Here is a 22,099-nt window from a genome sequence, read left to right on the forward strand (position 1 = left end):
CCGTTGGCAGCGATTACAGCATCAAATCTTCTTGGGTATGATGCTACAAGCTTGGCACACCTGTATTTGGGGAGTTTCTCCCATTCTTCTCTGCAGATCCTCTCAAGCTCGGTCAGGTTGGATGGGGAGCGTTGCTGCACAGCTATTTTCAGGTCACTCCAGAGATGTTCGATTGGGTTCAAGTCCAGGTTCTTGCTGGACCACTCAAGGACATTCAGAGACTTGGCCAGAAGCCACTCCTGCATTGTCTTGGCTGTGTGTTTAGGGTCATTGTCCTGTTGGAAGGTTCTGCCATCTCCACAGAGGAACTCTGGAGCTCTGTCAGAGTGATCTGTCATCTCCCTGACCAAGGCCCTTCTCCCCAGATTGCTCTGTTTGGACAGGCGGCCAGCTCTAGGAAGAGTCTACGAGGTTCCAAATAGCTTCCATTTAAGAATGATGGAGGCCAGTGTGTTCTTGGGGACCTTCAATGCTGCGGTACCCTTCCCCAGGTCTGTGCAGACACAATCCTCTCTTAGAGCTCTATGGACATTTCCTTGGACCTCATGGCTTGGTTTTTGCTCTAACATGCACTGTCAACTGTGGGACCTTATATAGACAGTTGTGTGCCTTTCCAAATAATGTCCAATCAATTGAATTTGCCACAGGTGGACTCCAATCAAGTGGTAGAAACATCAAGGATGATAAATGGAAACAGAATGCACCTGAGCTCAATTTTCAGTCTCATAGCAAAGAGTCGGAATACTCATGTAAATAAAAGGTTTTTTTTTATTTATTTTTTTTAATACATTTGCAAACATTTCTAAACCTGTTTTTGCTTTGTCATTATGGGGTGTTGTGTGTAGATTGATTATAAAAAAATATATTCAATCCATTTTAGAACAGGCTGTAACATAAAATATGGAAAAGGGGGTCTGAATACTTTCCGAACGCTGTGTATGTACATATCTACCTCAATTACCTCGTACCCCTGCACCGACTCTGTAGTCCCTGGATATATATACAAATGTTATTTGACTATTTATTGACTGTATTTATTCCTCATGTCACCATTTCTATATATATATATTTTTTTTTAAATATACAGTGAGGAGCACAAATATTTGAGACACTGCCGATTTTGCAGGTTCCTACTTACAAAGCATGTAGAGGTCTGTAATTTTTTATCATAGTTACACTTCAACTGTGAGAGATGGAATCTAAAACAAAAATCTTGAAAATCACATTGTATGATTTGTAAGTAATTCATTTGTATTTTATTGCATGACATAAGTATTTGATACATCAGAAAAGCAGAACTTAATATTTGGTACAGAAACCTGTGTTTGCAATTACAGAGATCATACGTTTCCTGTAGTTCTTGACCAGGTTTGCACACACTGCAGCAGGGATTTTGGCACACTCCTCCATACAGATTTTCTCCAGATCCTTCAGGTTTCAGGGCTGTCGCTGGGCAATACGGACTTTCAGCTCCCTCCAAAGATTTTCTATTGGGTTCAGGTCTGGAAACTGGCTAGGCCACTCCAGGACCTTGAGATGCTTCTTATGGAGCCACTCCTTAGTTTCCCTGGCTGTGTGTTTCACACATGTCATGCTGGAAGACCCAGCCACGACCCATCTTCAATGCTCTTACTGAGGGAAGGAGGTTGTTGGCCAAGATCTCGCGATACATGGCCCCATCCATCCTCCTCTCAATACGGTGCAGTCGCCCTGTCCCCTTTGCAGAAAAGCATCCCCAAAGAATGATGTTTCCACCTCCATGCTTCACGGTTGGGATGGTGTTCTTGGGGTTGTACTCATCCTTCTTCTTCCTCCAAGCATTGCGAGTGGAGTTTAGACCAAAAAGCTCTATTTTTGTCTCATCAGACCACATGACCTTCTCCCATTCCTCCTCTGGATCATCCAGATGGTCACTGGCAAACTTCAGACGGGCCTGGACATGCGCTGGCTTGAGCAGGGGGACCTTGCGTGCGCTGCAGGATTTGAATCCATGACGGCGTAGTGTGTTACTAATGGTTTTCTTTGAGACTGTGGTCCCAGCTCTCTTCAGGTCATTGACCAGGTCCTGCCGTGTAGTTCTGGGCTTCCTCATGATCATTGATGCCCCACGAGGTGATATCTTACATGGAGCCCCAGACCGAGGGTGATTGACCGTCATCTTGAATTTCTTCCATTTTCTTATAATTGCTCCAATAGTTGTTGCCTTCTCACCAAGCTGCTTGCCTATTGTCCTGTAGCCCATCCCAGCCTTGTGCAGGTCTACAATTTTAGCCCTGATGTCCTTACACAGCTCTCTGGTCTTGGCCATTGTGGAGAGGTCGGAGTCTGTTTGATTGAGTGTGTGGACAGGTGTCTTTTATACAGGTAACGAGTTCAAACAGGTGCAGTTAATACAGGTAATGAGTGGAGAACAGGAGGGCTTCTTAAAGAAAAACTAACAGGTCTGTGAGAGACGGAATTCTTACTGGTTGGTAGGTGTTCAAATACTTATGTCACGCAATAAAATGCTAATTAATTACTTAAAAATCATACAATGTGATTTTCTGGATTTTTGTTTTAGAATCCGTCTCTCACAGTTGAAGTGTACCTATGATTAAAAATTACAGACCTCTACATGCTTTGTAAGTAGGAAAACCTGCAAAATTGGCAGTGTATCAAATACTTGTTCTCCCCACTGTACATATCTTTACGTCTGCATTGTTGGAAAATTACATTTCACTGTTAGTCTAGACCTGTTGTTTACGAAGCATGTGACAAATACAATTTTATTTGTGCGTACATCTCAGGGTGTGTCTGACCAAGAGGCCACATAAACAAGTAACTGATTACCTCATCCACGCATCTGTCTACGTACGTGTGTGTGTGAGACAGACCCTGATGCAGGGCGGGACGGAGAAAGAGATGGAGCCTGTAAATTATCTTACGTTCTACATTACACTTAGGCGGGTAACGCTGGTGAGGGCGGAAACTAAAATCATAGAATGCCTTATTAAAAACAGATCATGTGAAGATCATTAATACTTGTCATGAAACATGACATCATTGCTCCCTACAAACTAGCTAGTTTCTTTGGTCAAATCCCACTTCTGCCAAAATGTCCTGCACTTCTGAGACCTCTCAGCTGGAGGAAAATTAAAATGACATTCCACCACTAAAACTGACTTTTCATTCCTAATCTTGTAAACTAAGATTGTTAGTTACAATATTTAAGAATATATTCTCACTAAGGGCAGTCAAGCATCTATCACCATGTCACCAGAATAAGACCCTCAATATGTATTGAAAAGGAGCACCAAGCTCATCACTGTGTACTTTGACCATCCTGTGAAGTTCATCATTAGCCTATAAAACTGCATGGTTTCCCCAAGTCGTAGTGGAAGAACCACACACCACATTATCGTGTGACTCCAAGTTTATTTTGATATGATGGCTATTATATAAAACATTTGCGCATGAGGGCGTTTCAACCGCCATTCCTGCAATAATTTTACTGACACAAAAACATCCCACCGTGTCAAACGAACAGCATTTATAAAATTTTATAGAAACTTCCTGTTTCCATCACAGCGACCGTGATTCTCTCTCTTCGTACAGTATGACTTTACTCGCAGAAAAAAAGTGGATAGAAACGTGGTTACTTGCACACAATCATGGTATTTGGCACATTACACCACCTCTCCTTCCAGTTCTCTGCTGCCAATGACTGGAACGAACTACAAAAATCTCTGAAACTGGAAACACTTATCTCCCTCACTAGCTTTAAGCACCAACTGTCAGAGCAGCTCACAGATTACTGCACCTGTACATAGCCCACCTATAATTTAGCCCAAACAACTACCTCTTTCCCTACTGTATTTAATTTATTTATTTTGCTCCTTTGCACCCCATTATTTTTATTTCTACTTTGCACATTCTTCCACTGCAAATCTACCATTCCAGTGTTTTACTTGCTATATTGTATTTACTTTGCCACCATGGCCTTTTTTTGCCTTTACCTCCCTTATCTCACCACATATATAGACTTGTTTATACTGTATGTTTTGTTTATTCCATGTGTAACTCTGTGTTGTTGTTTGTGTCGAACTGCTTTGCTTTATCTTGGCCAGGTCGCAATTGTAAATGAGAACTTGTTCTCAACTTGCCTACCTGGTTAAATAAAAGGTGAAATAAAATAAAAATAAATACAATTTATTTTGCTCTACAATTACCCCAGTACTTACTTATGCCATCTAATCTCTGACTTGCCCCCCCATGTGAACCTCATGACAAAGAAAAGATAAACTAGTACAGTACACTGTGACAAGACTTTACCTGAAAGTCAAAGTCCACAAAAACACATACATAAATAACAATGAGGGGGAAGACTTACGGCAGCAATAACTTCTGTTGTACATGGCACCGATAATTAAGTATCTCCTGTCCAATAGTCGACCCCTGACCCTCAGCCACACACACACACACACACACACACTCACAGTACTGAGCTGCTACAGTATTTAAACCTTCAAATGGAAATATGTGTGCCTAATAGATTCACAGGGAATTAACGACAAACATCCTGTGGTCAAGGGGCCTTGAATAATCCCAGTCAATCTGCCGTCACTCCAACACAAACAGGGAAGGAAGCCCTCAAAGTGGCACTGTATCTTCAGTGTTTTCTTACTATTCATTATTTTGACATAGAAATCTGTATGGGGTTGGGTTACTGATAAAGTGTCACGTTGTCTATAGTGCATTTGACCTAAAATCATTATCAAATCACTAACCTAATTCACGTAACATGCCGTTGTGCAAGAGAATGTGATCCGGTATTAAAGTATAAAACAAAATGACCGGCTGTGAGATGAGCCAGAATTTGCATAACCTTTACATGCGTGTGTAAAACCTTCACTAGCAGCACAGTGGACCCCTCTTGGATATTGGAACATTTTAACTGTTACCTAAATGTTGTACCGCTTTGTACTTACAAAACATGCTGTGGTAAAATCTACAGATCAATACCAATGTCAAGTTGGGTCAAGCTCCATCTCTGAAAGAGGAAGTGACAGTTGGATCATTGTGGAGTGGACCCCAACACTTCTGGCTCACCAGCATGGCTTTCATTGTGGAGTGGACCCCTATACTTCTGTCTCACCAGCCTGGCTTTCACCAAGTCTCATTCACATGACTACAGCAATCAAGGCTGATTCTCCCCACAAAGTAGGCATGTCATTTAGCAGACGCACTTATCCAGAGCGACTTACAGGAGCAATTCGGGTTAAGTGCCTTGCTCAGACAGATTTTTCACCTAGTCGGCTCAAGGATTCAAACCAGCAACCTTTCTGTTACTGGCCCGGCGCTTCTAACCGCTAGGCTACCTGCAGCCGACAACACCATGACCAACTTTACAACAACCACCAGGAGCTGTGCATGTTAGACATACCTCTTCCTGTTGTTCTGTTGAGAACATTCTGGAACCCTATAAGCAACTGTACTGTATGAATGCATTCTTTTGAATAAAAATACATTTAGGAGCAGGACGATACCAGTATCGCGATACTCGTTAGTATCGTAGCAATGCAACAAAATACGGATTTAACTTCTTTATGAAAACAGCCCTAATGTTGAAAACAATTATTTTGTCATCCAGATTCACATTTATTTTCCAAGCTATAGCAACCAATATTTCACATGCAGCAGGTTTTTAAAGGACCTAAGAGTTTGGGCTGCTTCGTGCATTCATTTTTGCCCTGGAAAAAAGTATTACATTGTCACAGCACTAATAAACAGCTTGTGTGGCCGCCAGGGCCTTTAAATGGCTGCCTGATCTAAGAATGCAGACTAATGGTGAGTCTACCTGGGGCAGTGCTAGTAACTATACCCCGCTGACCCCTCCCCCTCTATTACACCCCTTAATTCAAACCAAAATACCAACAACCCAAGGGGAGGAAGTGTGCTATGCAAGGCAACAGACACCCTTGTCCTGCAGACAGAAATGTGTTGCGATGATGTGCGTGTCTCTACACTGTTCTGACATCACCTATTTTCATAGGTGAAGTCAATTAAAATCGTTAGGATCCCTTTAATTAACAGCTAATTTCAAAATGTATTTCTCAAACATTTCTGTGACCAAAAGTCGACTAACTTAAATACCAAATAGAGGAAAAAGAAAATTGTGTAAAAATATATCTTTGAATTTCCTTGAGGTGAGTGTGAGAACACACAGAGGAACCAGGTGGTAGAGGCACATCACCCTATTCCAACACTCTCTTCAAACTGGTCAGACAATCCTTCAGAGTCTGAGAGCAGACATTTACAAAGTGTACAGTTAAGAAGCGGAAAATAAGTGTAAACAAATCAAATATTCTGGCTATTTATTTTTGCAATATTTTTGCAAATATTCCCAGTCCAGTGTGAATCAAAGTGAGTGTGTCTTGCTTGAACAGTACTTTATCCTACATATGAGATTAGTCATTTTAGAATAGGTAGAGGAAAGAACTAGCTCTTTCTGAAATGTCACGTTTGATTTGATCACTGGGGCATTTCTAAACCCTTGCTGAATTATGTTACATCACCACTCCAGTAAGCATCTTGACTGACAGCTCGGCATCATGCTTCTCAACAAACATCACATATCAGGCCGTGTTGTGTTTGGAAAGTGTGCCATCAACCCTGGCGAAGTAATAAAGAAATTCATAAACTGCATGTCAAGTTAAAGAGGACTTGTAACTAATTAGCTTGCTATTCAAAGGTGAGGGCGAATGTGTCTAGCCAGCTGGCTAGTTAAGCAACGTTAGAGCCAAATAAGACAACTGGGGTGACAATGAATAAGTGAATGCATGATTGAATGCCAGTTACCATATCTGACACTATTAACATGCGTCGTCACCTTGTTACCTGTTCAAAACACCTGACCTGTTTGTCCTATAACAGGCTAACAAACGTGTATTTAACATTAACTAGCTAGCTACACTCACTACCTAGCTAAATTTCACAAGCAAGCTAACTTTAGCAGTTGATGGCGCCGTGTGTGTTCCCACTACGTCGGGCCTAAATCGAAGCCCTCCGCCAAAAAAAAATACTGCTCATAATATGACAAATAGCAGAACATGTTACTAGCTTGTTAGCCACAAGACTCTGCAAAACTATCCGCCAAAAAATTGCAAGACATCTGACTGATATTATTTTTGTTGATATAAGAAAGTAATGAGGGTTCAATGATATCGTCGAAAGAGACGGGATTAGGCAACGTTAACTAACGTGAATCTTGTCCAGTTTCGCTGGGTTAGTTTTAGCTAGCATGAGTTGCTTACCTCAGATACCTCATCATCGTCGCTGGCAGATCCAGGGCCGGAGGAAAGCACTGCGGCCGCTGCGAGCTGGAAATCAAGCCGGTCAGCTGCAGGCCCACCAGCCTCGCCAAACAAGCGGACTTTCTTTCCACCAACACCAATCCCTAAACCCCCGAGTCCGGCTCCTGGTGTGGCTCCAACCCCCATTCCTACGGCAGGGGAGCGCGGAGTCACAGAGTCAATCTCGTCCTCGAAGCCGTCCGTCAGCATTGCCGTCCCGGCTACTGCATCCTGCATACTTTCCTTAGTATTTTGTATTCTAATAGACGCAATATTGTCTTAAACTTTCTTTGAGGTTGTTAGTAATTATGTTTATACTTCAGTAAAATCCTGAAGCGAGAAGAGCGTCTCTTTCCTCCAAGCCATTAACTTTCTAACAACCTAACATGCTTCGCTATAGTTCGCACTTAGACCGCCTCTATTCAGAATCCATGCGCATAATTGGTCAGGAAAATACAATACCAACATATCGTTGGCTAGAATAGATGCTTATCAGTGGAAAGCACGCGACGTCAAGGTCGGTTTACGAGAACAAATTGAAACGAAATATTTGGAAGATGATTGGACACTTGCACGTCTGTCACAAAAAGTGTCACCTCCGTGATACGCCTATCCTTGCAAATATTAATAATGTATTGCCGCTTTATCAAAATTAGAAAGCCTTAATAGATACAATACGACACCCCGCTTCCGTTTTGGTACAAAGCTGAGGGATCAAATCGAATTGCAATTATCACATACACGTGTTTAGCAGATATTGCGGGTGTAGCGAGAAAAGCTTGTGTTTCTAGATCCGACAGTGCAGTAATATCGTAACAGTTTCACAACATATAACCAAAATACACGTAAATCTAATTAAGGGGTGGGCCTGGATACATGTAACCACTTTCACACTCATAGACAGGTATGGATGCAAAGACCGACCATCCATGAAATCCAAATAGTTTATACCATGTTGAGTCCATAGTGTTTTTAAATTGTTTAAACATTGGGAGTAAAACAAGCTTTAATGTTGGGTTATGATGGGGTATGACAGCTGAACTAAGCTAATCAGGAATTTATAAATAATATTTTTGAAATATCAATGGGGTATATATCATTAATTTATAAGTCCAACAATATATTTAGCAACTTAAGATTCGAGCTAAATCTTTGCCAAGATTTTTCAGGGGCACATATACAATGCAATAGTAAAGAGGCCACTTCTTTCCATTTTCATGTCAGTCTCTGTCCATAAATGTACAAATGTCACCTGTATTTCAACTCAATCTCTCAGAACCATGCCACTTTTATTAGACCATTAAAACCCTTTCCTAAAGCCACTGATGAGGTTGGCATATGGGACATGGCATTTCCATATTTTTTTTAATTTAACCTTTATTCAACCAGGTAGGCCAGTCGAGAACAAGTTCTCATTTACAACTGCGACCTGGCCAAGATAAAGCAAAGCAGTGCAACAAAAACAACAACAGAGTTACACATAAACAAACATACATTTTTCTATTGTGTATGTACAGCATGTGTAAATCCTGTCTGGGACCTTATTTAAGATGGTGAGGAAAGCACTTTTAAAGAGCAACCAGGCATCCTCTACTGACGGGATGAGGTCAATATCCTTCCAGGATACCTGGGCCAGGTCATTTAGAAAGGCCTGCCCGCTGAAGTGTTTTAGGGAGCGTTTGACAGTTATGAGGGGTGGTCATTTGACCGCAGACCCATTACGGACGCAGGCAATGAGGAATTGATCGCTGAGATCTTGATTGAAAACAGCAGAGGTGTATTTGGAGGGCGAGTTAGTTAGGATAACATCTATGAGGGTGCCCGTGTTTACGGATTTGGAGTTGTACCTGGTATGTTCATTGATAAATTTGTGTGAGATTGAGGGCATCAAGCTTGGATTGTAGGATGGCCGGGGTGTTAAGCATGTCCCAGTTTAGGAGTATTAATACACACTTGTACGTGTGAAATAGGACAAATATAAGCAGGCAATGAGGCAGTGATTGCTGTCATCCCGGTTGAAGAGAGCAGAGGTGTATTTGGAGGGCAGGTTGATCAGGATGATATCTATGAGGGTGCCCGTGTTTATGGATTTGGGGTTGTTCCTGGTAGGTTCATTGATAATTTTTGTGAGATTGAGGGCATCTAGCTTAGATTGTAGGATGGCGGGGTGTTAAGCATGTCCCAGTTTAGGTCACCTAACAGAACGAACTCTGAAGATAGATTGGGGGGGGGGGGGGGGGGCAATCAATTCACATATGGTGTCCTGGGCACAGCTGGGGGCTGAGGGGGTCTATAACAAGCGGCAATGGAGAGACTTGTTTCTGGAAAGGTGGATTTTTAAAAGTAGAAGCCCAAATTGTTTGGGCACAGACCTGGATAGCATGACAGAACTGTGCAGTAGATTGCAACTCCACCCCCTTTGGCAGTTCTATCTTATCAGAAAATGTTGTAGTTGGGGGTGGAAATGTCAGGATTTTTGGTGGCCTTCCTAAGCCAGGATTCAGACATGACTAGGACATCAGGTTTGTCAGAGTGCGCTAAACCGTGAATAAAACAAACTTAGGGAGGAGGCTTCTAATGTTAACATGCATGAAACCAAGGCTTTTACGGTTACAGAAGTCAACAAATGAGAGCGCCTGGAGAATGGGAGTGGTGCTGGTGTAACGGATGTGAAACGGCTAGCTTAGTTAGCGTGGGCGCTAAATAGCGTTTCAATCAGTGACATCACTTGCTCTGAGACCTTGAAGTAGTAGTTCCCCTTGCTCTGCAAGGGCCGCGGCTTTTGTGGAGCGATGGGTAACAACGCTTCGTAAGAGTCAGTTGTTGATGTGTGCAGAAGGTCCCTGGTTCGCGCCCGGGTATGGGCGAGGGGACGGTTTAAACTTATACTGTTACACTGGGGGCTGCAGGGCCTGGATTAACCTCTACATCACCAGAGGAACAGAGGAGTAGGTTAAGGGTACGGCTAAAGGCTATAAGAACTGGTCGTCTAGTGTGTTCCAAAAAACAAGTAAAAGGAGCAGATTTCTGGTTGTGGAAGAATAGATTCAAGGCATAGTGTACAGACAAGGGTATGGTAGTATGTGAGTACAGTAGAGATAAACTTGAGTGAGGTTTTGTTTCTAGAGGCACCAGTTAAGCCAGGTGAGGTCACCACGTGTGGGGGGTGGGACAAATGGGCTAAGGCATATTGGGCAGGGCAGGGGACTCTACAGTGAAATAAGACAATAATCACTATTCAAAACAGCAATAGACAAGGCATATTGACATTAGGGAGAGGCATGCGTAGCCGAGTGATCATAGGGTCCAATGAGTAGCAATAGGTGAGTCAGGGAGCCGATTCAGTAGTCGCTACTGCGCTAGGTAAGCTAGAGACCAGAGAGATTCAGCTAGCGGGCCGGGGCTAGCAGATGGGCCTTTGGCGACGTCGCAACGGGAAAGCCTGCTGAAACCACCTCGGACGAATTACGTCAGCAGACCAGTCGTGATGGATCGGCGGGGCTCCGTGTCGGCAGTAAAGGGTCCAGGCCAATTGGCAAGAGGAATTGTAGCCCAAGAGTTAGCTGGTGGACCTCTTCGGGTAGCTGGGAGATGAGCCTATTTTGAGGCTGGCTCCAGGCTAACTGGTGCTTGCTTTGGGACAGAGATGTTATCAAAGAGTAGCCACTCGGATTCCAGCTAGCTAGCTGTGATGATCCGGTGTAAAGGTTCAGAGCTTGCGTTAGGAATCAGGAGACGTGGTAGACAAAAAGCAGTCCGATAAGCTCTGGGTTGATATTGCGCTGTGCAGACTGGCAGGTATTAACCGAACTGAGGCTGGCAGGCGTCCGAGATAACGGTGAAAACCGCTATCAGTGGCTAACTGACTACTGGCTAGCTACTGATGGGGGGGTTCCAGTTCTAAAGTATAAAAATAGCAGATCCATACCACATTGGGTGAGGCGGGTTGCAGGAAAGGATATTCAGTCTGTAGATGGAAAGTGAGATTAAAATATATACAAATAAATGACATTTACACGGGACAGGACACACATCCGACTGCTACGCCATCTTGGATATAAGCAATCTTACCGCCCTTTTTTGGACGTAAATGATACTGATACTTGAAGAATATAACTTAGAAATGCCTCGAGTTTAGCGTACTGTACCACATCAGAAGCCAAAATATAAGCTTGTTTTACTCCAATGTCTGTAAACATAGAAAATAAACAAACACCTTACAGCCTCAAAACTATAATTTCGCTACCTTTGGTGGTCAGTCCATGCATCCATAGCACTGTCTACGAATTTTAGAGTGGTTACACTTGTGACAGAGGTGCGAAGAATCCACTGTTGGTTCAACTGCAGATTGCCCGGTAAATGAAGCCAATAGTGATTTAGCATGCACAGCATTATCTGTGCTAGATGGCCACTATAGTATTGAATATCCTCAGTCAAGCCAACTGAAAGCAAAACACCAGTCAGTCCCATGGTTTCTACAACAAACAGTTTTTTCAAAATCATACCTGAGGCTGAATGACCAGTCATATTTATACACATTTAATGTATTCATATTTTTTATGACGACAATGGTCACTATATATAGCAATGAATATAACATTCACCATTCTTGACCATTTATTTCAGAAACAAATAATGTAACTCCCATCAAACAACAAATTGTAAGTGGTATATTTCATCACAGCATATTACACAAAAAAAAAAAAAAAAAAAAACGAACCCTTTTGAATGAAACGACAGCCACCTGCCACAGATGTACTGCACATCATGTGGCTGGGTAAGAAAGAGACGTTTAAATCTAAAATTGTAACACGTACAACACTTGTGAAGTGAATCAGACTAAAAAAAAACAGCCATAAGAGAACCTTTACACCTAATGAACAATGGTGGTGGTACCAAAACTTTCTGAATCAAGAATTCAGTCAGTGTAACATCCTGCAGAAACTCCTGGGTCCGGTTTCCCAAATACAGATTAAGCCTAGTTCTGGACTAAACAAAAAAAGTATTCTCAATTGAGAATCTCCATTGAAATAACTTTTAGTCAAGGACTAGGCTTAAATCTGTGCTTTTATGTACAATAATATATCACAATATAAATACAAAAGAAAAAGTAAATTAACTGACTACATTAAAAAAACAAAGCACACAGCACCTTTCACACATTACATTTAAAATAGATAAAGTTTCACCTAAATCTGGCAACCCTAAAAATCATACATTTTCAAGTATACCGACTGTTGTGAGCAGGAAAATACATGTATTTTCTCCAAATGCCTGTTAATCTCTAGTCTGAATGACACAAGAAGACCAGTGAGCTGGTGTAGTTGGTAAGGCAGGTGTCCAACCACCTAGTCCTACTGTTGTATGCAAGCTTTGTTCTACCTCAGCACTAATACACCTGTTCAACTTATCTTCAGTCTCCAGACCAGGGATGGGGAAACTGGCGGCCCCTTTAATATGCCCGCGGATCAAATGTTATTTTTAGTAACTCAGTCGGAGTTTCAATGTACTGTTGCGTTAGAATAGCATATACCAGAGCAAATTCTACATCTTGTTGTGCAGCAGTTTGTGTTACTGTATGTCAGTAACTGAATCAGTCAATAAGCCAATGTCAGCTAACAATTTTAAAAGATTAGACTAATTTACCACCAGCCAGCTATCTAATCATGGTCAAATTACTAACAGGGGGACCCCCAACTGATTTTTTAAGTCACTCAAAGGTCATTAAAAACTGAACACATTTTTCTCCACCCAACGGGAAAATGAGAATTGCATAAAGTTAGAAAATTACCAAATCTTCTCTGCCAGTATTATCTAAGGCATGGAGGACCAGTGTAATCTTGGAGGCATGGAAGTTGATAAACTGTCAGGAATGATGCAGTCTGTAGCATAAGACCAGTGAGCTGGTGCAGTCTAACATTGGTATCCTTTCTAGCTCACAGCGTGCTGAGGAATTCTCTGACCTGTGTGGAAACCGGGGATGAAAAAAAACCATGTAAGCCATAACAAATTCTGATTTGAGGTGAACTAAAAACAATCTCTTGGTGATACAAGTGCAAAGCAACACTAACCTTGTCCAGCACGGCTTCCTGCTTAATTCGATCATTCTTGAAGTCGTCATTAACATCCAGGACCAGGATAGGGATATCTTTCAGGTAATCAAAATCAAGTCTAGAAGTAGGAAACAATATCACACTGATAACATTCCCAAATTCCTAGTAAATGCCAACCCTTTGACAAAAGAAACCACTCGATCTATGCTGTCAAAATGGGACGAAAGACGCCATGATAGCCTAACACTTAATACCAGCCCAGAAAAAAAAACAACAAGTGGCATATTGGCTAAAACACACTCAACAAAAACACAACATGTAAAATTTTAGTCCCATGTTTCATGAGCTGAAATAAGATCCTAGAAATGTTCCATACGCACAAAAAGCTTAATTATCTCAGTGGTTTACATCCCTGTTAGTGAGCATTTCTCCTTTGCCAAGATGATCCAGCCACCTGACAGGTGTGGTATATCAATAAGCTGATTAAAGAAGCATGTTGATCACACAGGTCCACCTTGTGCTGGGGGCAATAAAAGGCCACTAAAATGTGTAGTTGTGTCACAACCACAATGCCACGGATGTATGAAGTTGAGGGAGGGTGCAAATGGCATGCTGACTGCAAGAATGTCCAGCAAAGCATTGAATGTTCATTTCTTTAGCATCAACTAGTTTTAGAGAATTTGGCAGTATGTCCAACCGGCCTCACAACCGCAGACCACGTGTATGGCGTCACGTGGGCGAGCAGTTTGCTGATATCAACGTTGTGAACAGAGTGCCCAATAGTGACAGTGGGGTTACGGTATGGGCAGGCATAAACTACGGACAACGAACACAATTGCATTTTAGCAATGGCAATTTGAATGCACAGAGACACCGGGAAGAGATCCTCAAGGCCCATTGTGGTGCCATTCATCCGACAACATCACGTTATGTTTCTGCATAATGCACAGCCCGATGTCGCAAAGATCTGTAAACAATTCACGGAAGCTGAAAATGTCCCAGTTCTTCCATGGCCTGCATACTCAGACATGACACCCATTGAGCATGTTTGCGATGCTCTGGACCGACGTGTATGACAGCGTGTTCCAGTTCCTGCCAATATCCAGCAACATCGCACAGTCATTGAAGAGGAGTGGGACAACATCAAATCAAAGTTGAGGGTCGGAGCCGGTGTAGTACGATTCAATCTTAGCCTTGTATTGGCGCTTTGCCGGTTTGATCGTTCGGAGGGCATAGCAGGATTTCTTATAAGCTTCCAGGTTAGAGTCCCGCGCCTTGAAAGCGGCAGCTCTACCCTTTAGCTCAGTGCGAATGTAGCCTGTAATCCATGGCTTCTGGTTGGGGTATGTACGTACATCCCACAATAAACAGCCTGATCAACTCGAAGCAAAGGAGATGTGTCGCACTGCATGAGGCAAATTGTGGTCACACCAGATCCTGACTGGTTTTCTGATCTACACAACTACCTCTTTTCAAGGCATCTGTGACTAAACAGATGCATATCTGTAATCCAAGGCATGTGAAATCTATACAGTGCATTACAAAAAATATTCAGACCCCTTCCCCACATTGTTACAGCATTTTTCTAAAATTGTATATATATTTTTTTTGCCTCAATCTAAAAACACCCCATAATTTTTTTGCAGATTAATTACAAAGTTTGGGACCACCAAGACTCTGCCTAGAGATGGCCGCCCAGCCAAACTGAGCAACCAGGGGAGAAGGGCCTTGATCAGGGAGGTGACCAAGAACCCAATGGTCAATATGACAAAGCTCCCGAAGTCCTTCCAGAAGGACAACCATCTCTGCAGCACTCCACCTATCAGGCCTTTTTGGTAGAGTGGCCAGACGGAACCCACTCCTCAGTAAAAAGGAAACAAGATTCTCTGGTCTGATGAAACCAAGATTCAACTCTTTGGCCTGAATGCAAAGCGTCACGTCTGGAGGAAACCTGGCACCATCCCTACGGTGAAGCATGGTGGTGGCAGTATCATGCTGTGGGGATGTTTTTCAGTGGCATGGACTGGGAGATTAGTTAGGATTGAGGGAAGGATGAACGGCGCAAAGTACAGAGAGATCCTTGAAGAAAACCTGCTCCAGAGCGCTCAGGACCTCAGACTGGGGTGAAGATTCACCTTCCAACAGGACAACAACCCTAAGCACACAGCCAAGACAACGCAGGAGTGGCTTCAGGACAAGTCTCAATGTCCTTGAGGGCCCAGCCAGAGCCCAGACTTGAACACGATCCAACATCTCTGGAGAGACTTGAAAATAGCTGCGTAGTGACAGAGCTTGAGGGGATCTGCAGAGAAGAATGGGAGAAACTCCCCAAAAACCGGTGTGCCAAGTTTATAGCATCATTCCCTATAAAACTTGGCTGTAATCGCTGCCAAAGGTGCTTCAACAAAGTATTGAGTAAAGCATCTGAATACTTACGTAAATATGATCAGTATTTTTAATACATTTGCAAATGTAAAAAATAAATAAAAAAAACCTTGGTCATTATGGGGTTGTGTATGTGTGTGTAGATTGATGAGGGATTTTAAATTTTTTGAAATTCATTTTAGAATAAGGAGACTGTAACCCAACACAATGTGGAAAAAGACAAGTGGTCTGAATTCTTTCTGAATGCGCTGTGTGTGTGTGTGTGTATATATATATATATATATACACACAGTGCCTTGCGAAAGTATTCGGCCCCCTTGAACTTTGCGACCTTTTGCCACATTTCAGGCTTCAAACATAAAGATATAAAACTGTATTTTTTTTGTGAAGAATCAACAACAAGTGGGACACAATCATGAAGTGGAACGACATTTATTGGATATTTCAAACTTTTTTAACAAATCAAAAACTGAAAAATTGGGCGTGCAAAATTATTCAGCCCCCTTAAGTTAATACTTTGTAGCACCACCTTTTGCTGCGATTACAGCTGTAAGTCACTTGGGGTATGTCTCTATCAGTTTTGCACATCGAGAGACTGAAATTTTTTCCCATTCCTCCTTGCAAAACAGCTCGAGCTCAGTGAGGTTGGATGGAGAGCATTTGTGAACAGCAGTTTTCAGTTCTTTCCACAGATTCTCGATTGGATTCAGGTCTGGACTTTGACTTGGCCATTCTAACACCTGGATATGTTTATTTTTGAACCATTCCATTGTAGATTTTGCTTTATGTTTTGGATCATTGTCTTGTTGGAAGACAAATCTCCGTCCCAGTCTCAGGTCTTTTGCAGACTCCATCAGGTTTTCTTCCAGAATGGTCCTGTATTTGGCTCCATCCATCTTCCCATCAATTTTAACCATATTCCCTGTCCCTGCTGAAGAAAAGCAGGCCCAAACCATGATGCTTCCACCACCATGTTTGACAGTGGGGATGGTGTGTTCAGCTGTGTTGCTTTTACGCCAAACATAACATTTTGCATTGTTGCCAAAAAGTTCAATTTTGGTTTCATCTGACCAGAGCACCTTCTTCCACATGTTTGGTGTGTCTCCCAGGTGGCTTGTGGCAAACTTTAAACAACACTTTTTATGGATATCTTTAAGAAATGGCTTTCTTCTTGCCACTCTTCCATAAAGGCCAGATTTGTGCAATATACGACTGATTGTTGTCCTATGGACAGTCTCCCACCTCAGCTGTAGATCTCTGCAGTTCATCCAGAGTGATCATGGGCCTCTTGGCTGCATCTCTGATCAGTCTTCTCCTTGTATGAGCTGAAAGTTTAGAGGGACGGCCAGGTCTTGGTAGATTTGCAGTGGTCTGATACTCCTTCCATTTCAATATTATCGCTTGCACAGTGCTCCTTGGGATGTTTAAAGCTTGGGAAATCTTTTTGTATCCAAATCCGGCTTTAAACTTCTTCACAACAGTATCTCGGACCTGCCTGGTGTGTTCCTTGTTCTTCATGATGCTCTCTGCGCTTTTAACGGACCTCTGAGACTATCACAGTGCAGGTGCATTTATACGGAGACTTGATTACACACAGGTGGATTGTATTTATCATCATTAGTCATTTAGGTCAACATTGGATCATTCAGAGATCCTCACTGAACTTCTGGAGAGAGTTTGCTGCACTGAAAGTAAAGGGGCTGAATAATTTTGCACGCCCAATTTTTCAGTTTTTGATTTGTTAATAAAGTTTGAAATATCCAATAAATGTCATTCCACTTCATGATTATGTCCCACTTGTTGATTCTTCAAAAAAAAATACAGTTTTATATCTTTATGTTTGAAGCCTGAAATGTGGCAAAAGGTCGCAAAGTTCAAGGGGGCCAAATACTTTCACAAGGCAGTGTGTGTGTGTGTATATATATATATATATATATATATATATGAACACTTACTGAGTACTGCGGTGGTACAGCCAGCACTCGTGCTTATAGTGCAGCTGCTCCAGATATTCAATTGGAATTCCTTGTTCCTCCTCCCGTCCTCGGCAGTGCAGCCTCTGCATACATCTCTGAAAGACAGATTTCATTTTTTGGGTTCGTTTCTCTACCAGGCCGAAATATATAGACCATGTAAGCACTTCAGTAGAATTGAAAATTAAATACTCAAAAGATGAAAATTAAATCCTTAAGCACATGGCTGTTAGAAAAAAATAATTTTTAAATAGAAAGTCATCTAACCACCAAACTGTCTGGAGTTCAAACACTTGTGAACTGAGGATGTAAAGGCTTTACTCACCTGTGGGTCAGCCCGAAGGTAGATCATGGCATCCAGCTCGATTTGAGACTCAAACTGAGAGAGCAGCCAACCGTGCCAGTCTTGGTAAATGGCCCATTCAGTCTCATTCATGTCCCCAGACTCAAATAGGTTGGAGGCAAATATATACCTGGCAAAAGAGCCACAATATACAAGTCAGACTCAGTGAAATAAAGACAGTCATAGCACTACCACAGGTCCTCAGGTCTTCTTCTGATTTTCCAACTAAACCAATCAAACACCAGACGGGTACACACCGGTCACTGTAAACAGAGCGCTCAAAGAACTGGACAGGTTTCTCTGCCTGTTGCAACTTTGCAGAAGGGGGCTGCAGCTGAGCGCGCACACGACTCAGACAGGCGTAACTCTGGAATGTGTAGGACCAGCGGCTAGGTTTGTCATACAGCATCTGCAGCAGGTTGCCTCCACTCTTCTGAGATGTGCTGAGCTCCTGGAACAGGGAACACATACATTGTCAAGCGGAGGATCAATTGTCCAACATTGTGACTCACATGAATTTAACATTAAAAATGGGATAACATTTTAGGTAACATTATGTACTGGACATAACATTGTAGTTACCTCATACTCATTGTCAGTGTTTTGAACGTTGCACCACTTCCCAATGGGCTCCGGTATGACCTCCCATTCTTCTGAAGACTTTTCTAAAATGTGCACAAGTGTAGACTTCCCTGCAGCTGTAACACATGGAAACACTTTTCAAGCAGTATCCCAAAATAACATATATTAGGGAAAACAAGAAAACATTTTTATTTTTAAGTTAGCTAGTTAACCAGAATAATTTGCACTAATTTGCATACATTGGATACTAATTTGCATACATTTGCATACATTGGTTTAGGGCGGCAGAATCAATGATTGGTTTAGGGCAGAATAAATGAAAAAAAAAATGTTAAAGGGCAGAGTACCACAGATACAAAACTTTTAAAACAGGGCAGACGTTTGAACTGAGAATCTTGTAAATAAAACGTTGAGTTACAGTAGTCAGACAAATGTGACAATATCTAAGACTCTTCAGGAGACCAGTTGTGTCAAATGTAACAGCTAGCAACGACATGCTAAACTAATCAAAGCAAGCTAGTTAGCGAAGTATTTTGCAACTTCTACTCATGTTGAATTAATATATAAAGCTAGCAAACTAGCTAGCAGTCAAATACACAAGTCAGCTAATTTGCTTTAGGGTGGTAAAGGTGCAAGGTAACAGATGAGTTTGATATTCTTTTCCAATAAATGTCGAGGGTTTTATTCTGGTGACATGATCATGGATACTTGGCTGCCGTTTATCCGCAACCTAAACCCGACCTGGACCCGCGGGCTAGAGCGCGCGTACAAATACTAGAGTGGACACACTATATAAAACACATTTTTCGTAAACAAACCATAAGTAGATATGAAAATGATATTGAAACACATTTCGTTTGTGTTTAATTAGTCGGTACATGATAATTTAACTGCACAAGGTAATCACTCACAGCCTTGTGCGCAACAAGTCATTTTGATGGAAGCATCTCGTGGGAAAACGCAGAATATTTGCATTAAAATGTCTAATTGGATGGAAACCTAACTAGTGTAGTTATTTTTCGCCAGCCTATCAATTTAGCTAACTTGGCCATTACAACTAGATAACGTTAAGTATTTCGGAGTAATAAAATGCTGGCTAAGATTGAGAATGTATTGTTTTGGCGCCAATACTTGTTTACAGTGAACAGAATGCAATGTACACTTGCTGTTGATTCGGCAGGATGAGTTGAGTAAATCAGACCAAACATGTTGGAGTTAAACATCCACATAGGTAGTTAACTAGCTATCTAATTTTAGAAATATGTCGATAGCTAGCTCTCAGATTGTGTACGTTAAATGTGTAGCCAGCTGGCTGTGCAAACTCACCAATGTTTCCTTCAATGGATATCTTCTTAGTTCTTTTCTCAAAACTGTTGTCAAAACTTGGACTTGAACATATTCTCTTAGGAGGTGTTGCCATTATAAAGAAGGAGATATTGGATAAATTATTTTGCTAGTTATGAACTCAAAACCTAGATATAGCCAAGTTACCGAAGTGAGCCCAAGGTAACATACAGGAGCAGAGTAGCGCGATAATCAGATCAAATCGAATTCCGCGCCGAGGATATATATATGTTACTACTTCCGGGGGTGGACCAAAGCATCAAAACTACATAACCCACAAGACACCGAACTACAAGTATTATTCAAGCTTCGTGTAGTTTGTACATTCACAGTCTTCTGGTGCATTAAAGCCGTGAATGTTGAATACACAGACATTCCTCAATGGAAATGCTCTCCATTGAGTCATGGAGATATCTATTCAACCCCATGCTTCCCCATACTTCAAAAATCCCCAATTTTGGTGTGTCTATAGCTGGTTTATAAAAGGCAAGTCTGATGTTTTAGTAGAAAGAATCCAAGATCAAGACCTTTATGGCTCACCCTGTACCACAAGGTCGTGTTCAAACCTTGGTTGAACTCCTGCCCGGCTAGATGGACAGGCATCGCATGACATCAACCAATGGTGGCGTGCCACGTCCTCGACTGTGCTGTCGGGCACACCAGATTGCGATAACATATGATGTGGTAAACTGATATGTAAATAAAGTGAAGATGGCGCCGGAGTGGGTGGCTGCCGTCTTATCAGCTCTTAACCGACCATGCTTTTTTGTTTGTTTTTTCGCTCTGTTCGTAATTTGTTTTGTACATAATGTTGCTGCTACCGTCGCTTATGGCCGAAAAGAGCTTCTGGACATCAGAACTGCAATTACTCACCTCAGATAAGACAAAGAGTTTTTCTTCAATGAGTCGGATGGGAGGGAGATACTACAGACACCCGACCAGGCCCAGATCCCAGTCATTCGCTGGAGAAGGAAACTGAGATTTTGCGGAAAAAGTTCAGGGTGCCTTGTGAGGATCAGGCGACGAGTGGCTAGTCTGCCTTTGCCTTCTGTCCTGTTAGCTAATGTTCAATCGCTGGAAAATAAATGGGATGAACTGAAAGCACGTATATCCTACCAACGGGACTTTAAAAACTGTAATATCTTACGTTTCACCGAGTTGTGACTGAACGACGACATTAAGAACATACAGCTGGCAGGTTAAACACTCTATCGGCAGGATAGAACAGCAGCCTCTGGTAAGACACGAGGCGGGAGCCTATTCATATAAGTAAATAACAGCTGGTGCACGATATGTAAGGAAGTCTCAAGGTTTTGCTCGCCTGAGGTAGAGTATCTCATGATAAGCTGTAGACCACACTTTCTACCTAGAGAGTTTTCATCTGTATTTTTCGTAGCTGTCTACATACCACCACAGACCGATGCTGGCACTAAAACCGCACTCAATGAGCTGTATACCGCCATAAGCAAACAAGAAAACGCTCACCCAAAGGCGGTGCTCCTAGTAGCTGGGGACTTTAATACAGGGACACTTAAATCTGTTTTACCTAATTTCTATCAGCATGTTAAATGTGCAACCAGAGGGGGGAAAAACTCTGGACCACCTTTACTCCACACACAGAGACGCATACAAAGCTCTCCCTCACCCTCCATTTGGCAAATCTGACCATAATTCTATCCTCCTGATTCCTGCTTACAAGCAAAAAATTGAAGCAGGAATCACCCGTGGCTAGATCAATAAAAAAGAGGTCAGAGGAAGCAGATGCTAAGCTACAGGACTGTTTTGCTAGCACAGACTGGAATATGTTCCGGGATTCCTCCGATGGCATTGAGGAGTACACCACATCAGTCATTGGCTTCATCAATAAGTGCATCGAAGACGTCGTCCCCACAGTGACCGTACGTACATACCCCAATCAGAAGCCATGGATTACAGGCAACATCCACACTGAGATAAAGGCTAGAGCTACCACTTTCAAGGAGCGGGACTCTAACCGGAAGCTTATAAGAAATCTCGCTATGCCCTCCGACAAACCGTCAATACAGGACTAAGATCGAGTTGTACCACACCGGCTCTGACGCTCGTCGG

The 22,099-nt window shown here is 42.2% G+C and overlaps 2 protein-coding genes across 8 annotated transcripts in view; both read right to left on the reverse strand.

The window, feature by feature from the left end:
* The window catches only part of LOC139417978 (ankyrin repeat and KH domain-containing protein 1-like), a 50,135-nt gene extending 42,429 nt beyond the window's left edge, over window positions 1-7,706 (reverse strand). For 6 of the 7 annotated variants that reach the window (XM_071167024.1, XM_071167023.1, XM_071167019.1 and 3 more), the window contains exon 1: window positions 7,293-7,706. In XM_071167024.1, the coding sequence (XP_071023125.1) occupies window positions 7,293-7,568 (276 nt within the window). In that variant the 5' untranslated portion in view covers window positions 7,569-7,706. The remainder of the gene's footprint in view (window positions 1-7,292) is intronic. The other variant, XM_071167020.1, reaches the window with a different exon arrangement.
* Window positions 7,707-11,935: 4,229 nt separating this feature from the next.
* LOC139419411 (deoxycytidine kinase 2) lies at window positions 11,936-20,235 on the reverse strand. Its single transcript, XM_071169359.1, has 7 exons — window positions 19,994-20,235; window positions 18,668-18,783; window positions 18,343-18,536; window positions 18,068-18,215; window positions 17,725-17,840; window positions 13,403-13,502; window positions 11,936-13,294 (listed from the first exon to the last, which is right to left on the reverse strand). The coding sequence occupies exons 1-7, from the start codon at window positions 20,085-20,087 to the stop codon at window positions 13,268-13,270; spliced, it is 795 nt and encodes a 264-aa protein (XP_071025460.1). The 5' UTR covers window positions 20,088-20,235; the 3' UTR covers window positions 11,936-13,267.
* Window positions 20,236-22,099: the final 1,864 nt, after the last annotated feature.

The sequence above is a fragment of the Oncorhynchus clarkii genome, chromosome 10 (genome assembly GCF_045791955.1).
Source record: "Oncorhynchus clarkii lewisi isolate Uvic-CL-2024 chromosome 10, UVic_Ocla_1.0, whole genome shotgun sequence".
NCBI lineage: Eukaryota > Metazoa > Chordata > Actinopteri > Salmoniformes > Salmonidae > Oncorhynchus > Oncorhynchus clarkii.

Bases quoted from the DNA above. Each gene is read 5' to 3' on its own strand.
- LOC139419411 (XM_071169359.1), bottom strand. From the start codon at position 20,087: ATGGCAACACCTCCTAAGAGAATATGTTCAAGTCCAAGTTTTGACAAC. The intron at 18,784-19,993 runs GTGAGTTTGCAC...CATGTGTTACAG, and splicing joins ATCCATTGAAGGAAACATTG to CTGCAGGGAAGTCTACACTT. The intron at 17,841-18,067 runs GTGAGTAAAGCC...TCTGTCTTTCAG, and splicing joins ACCTTCGGGCTGACCCACAG to AGATGTATGCAGAGGCTGCA.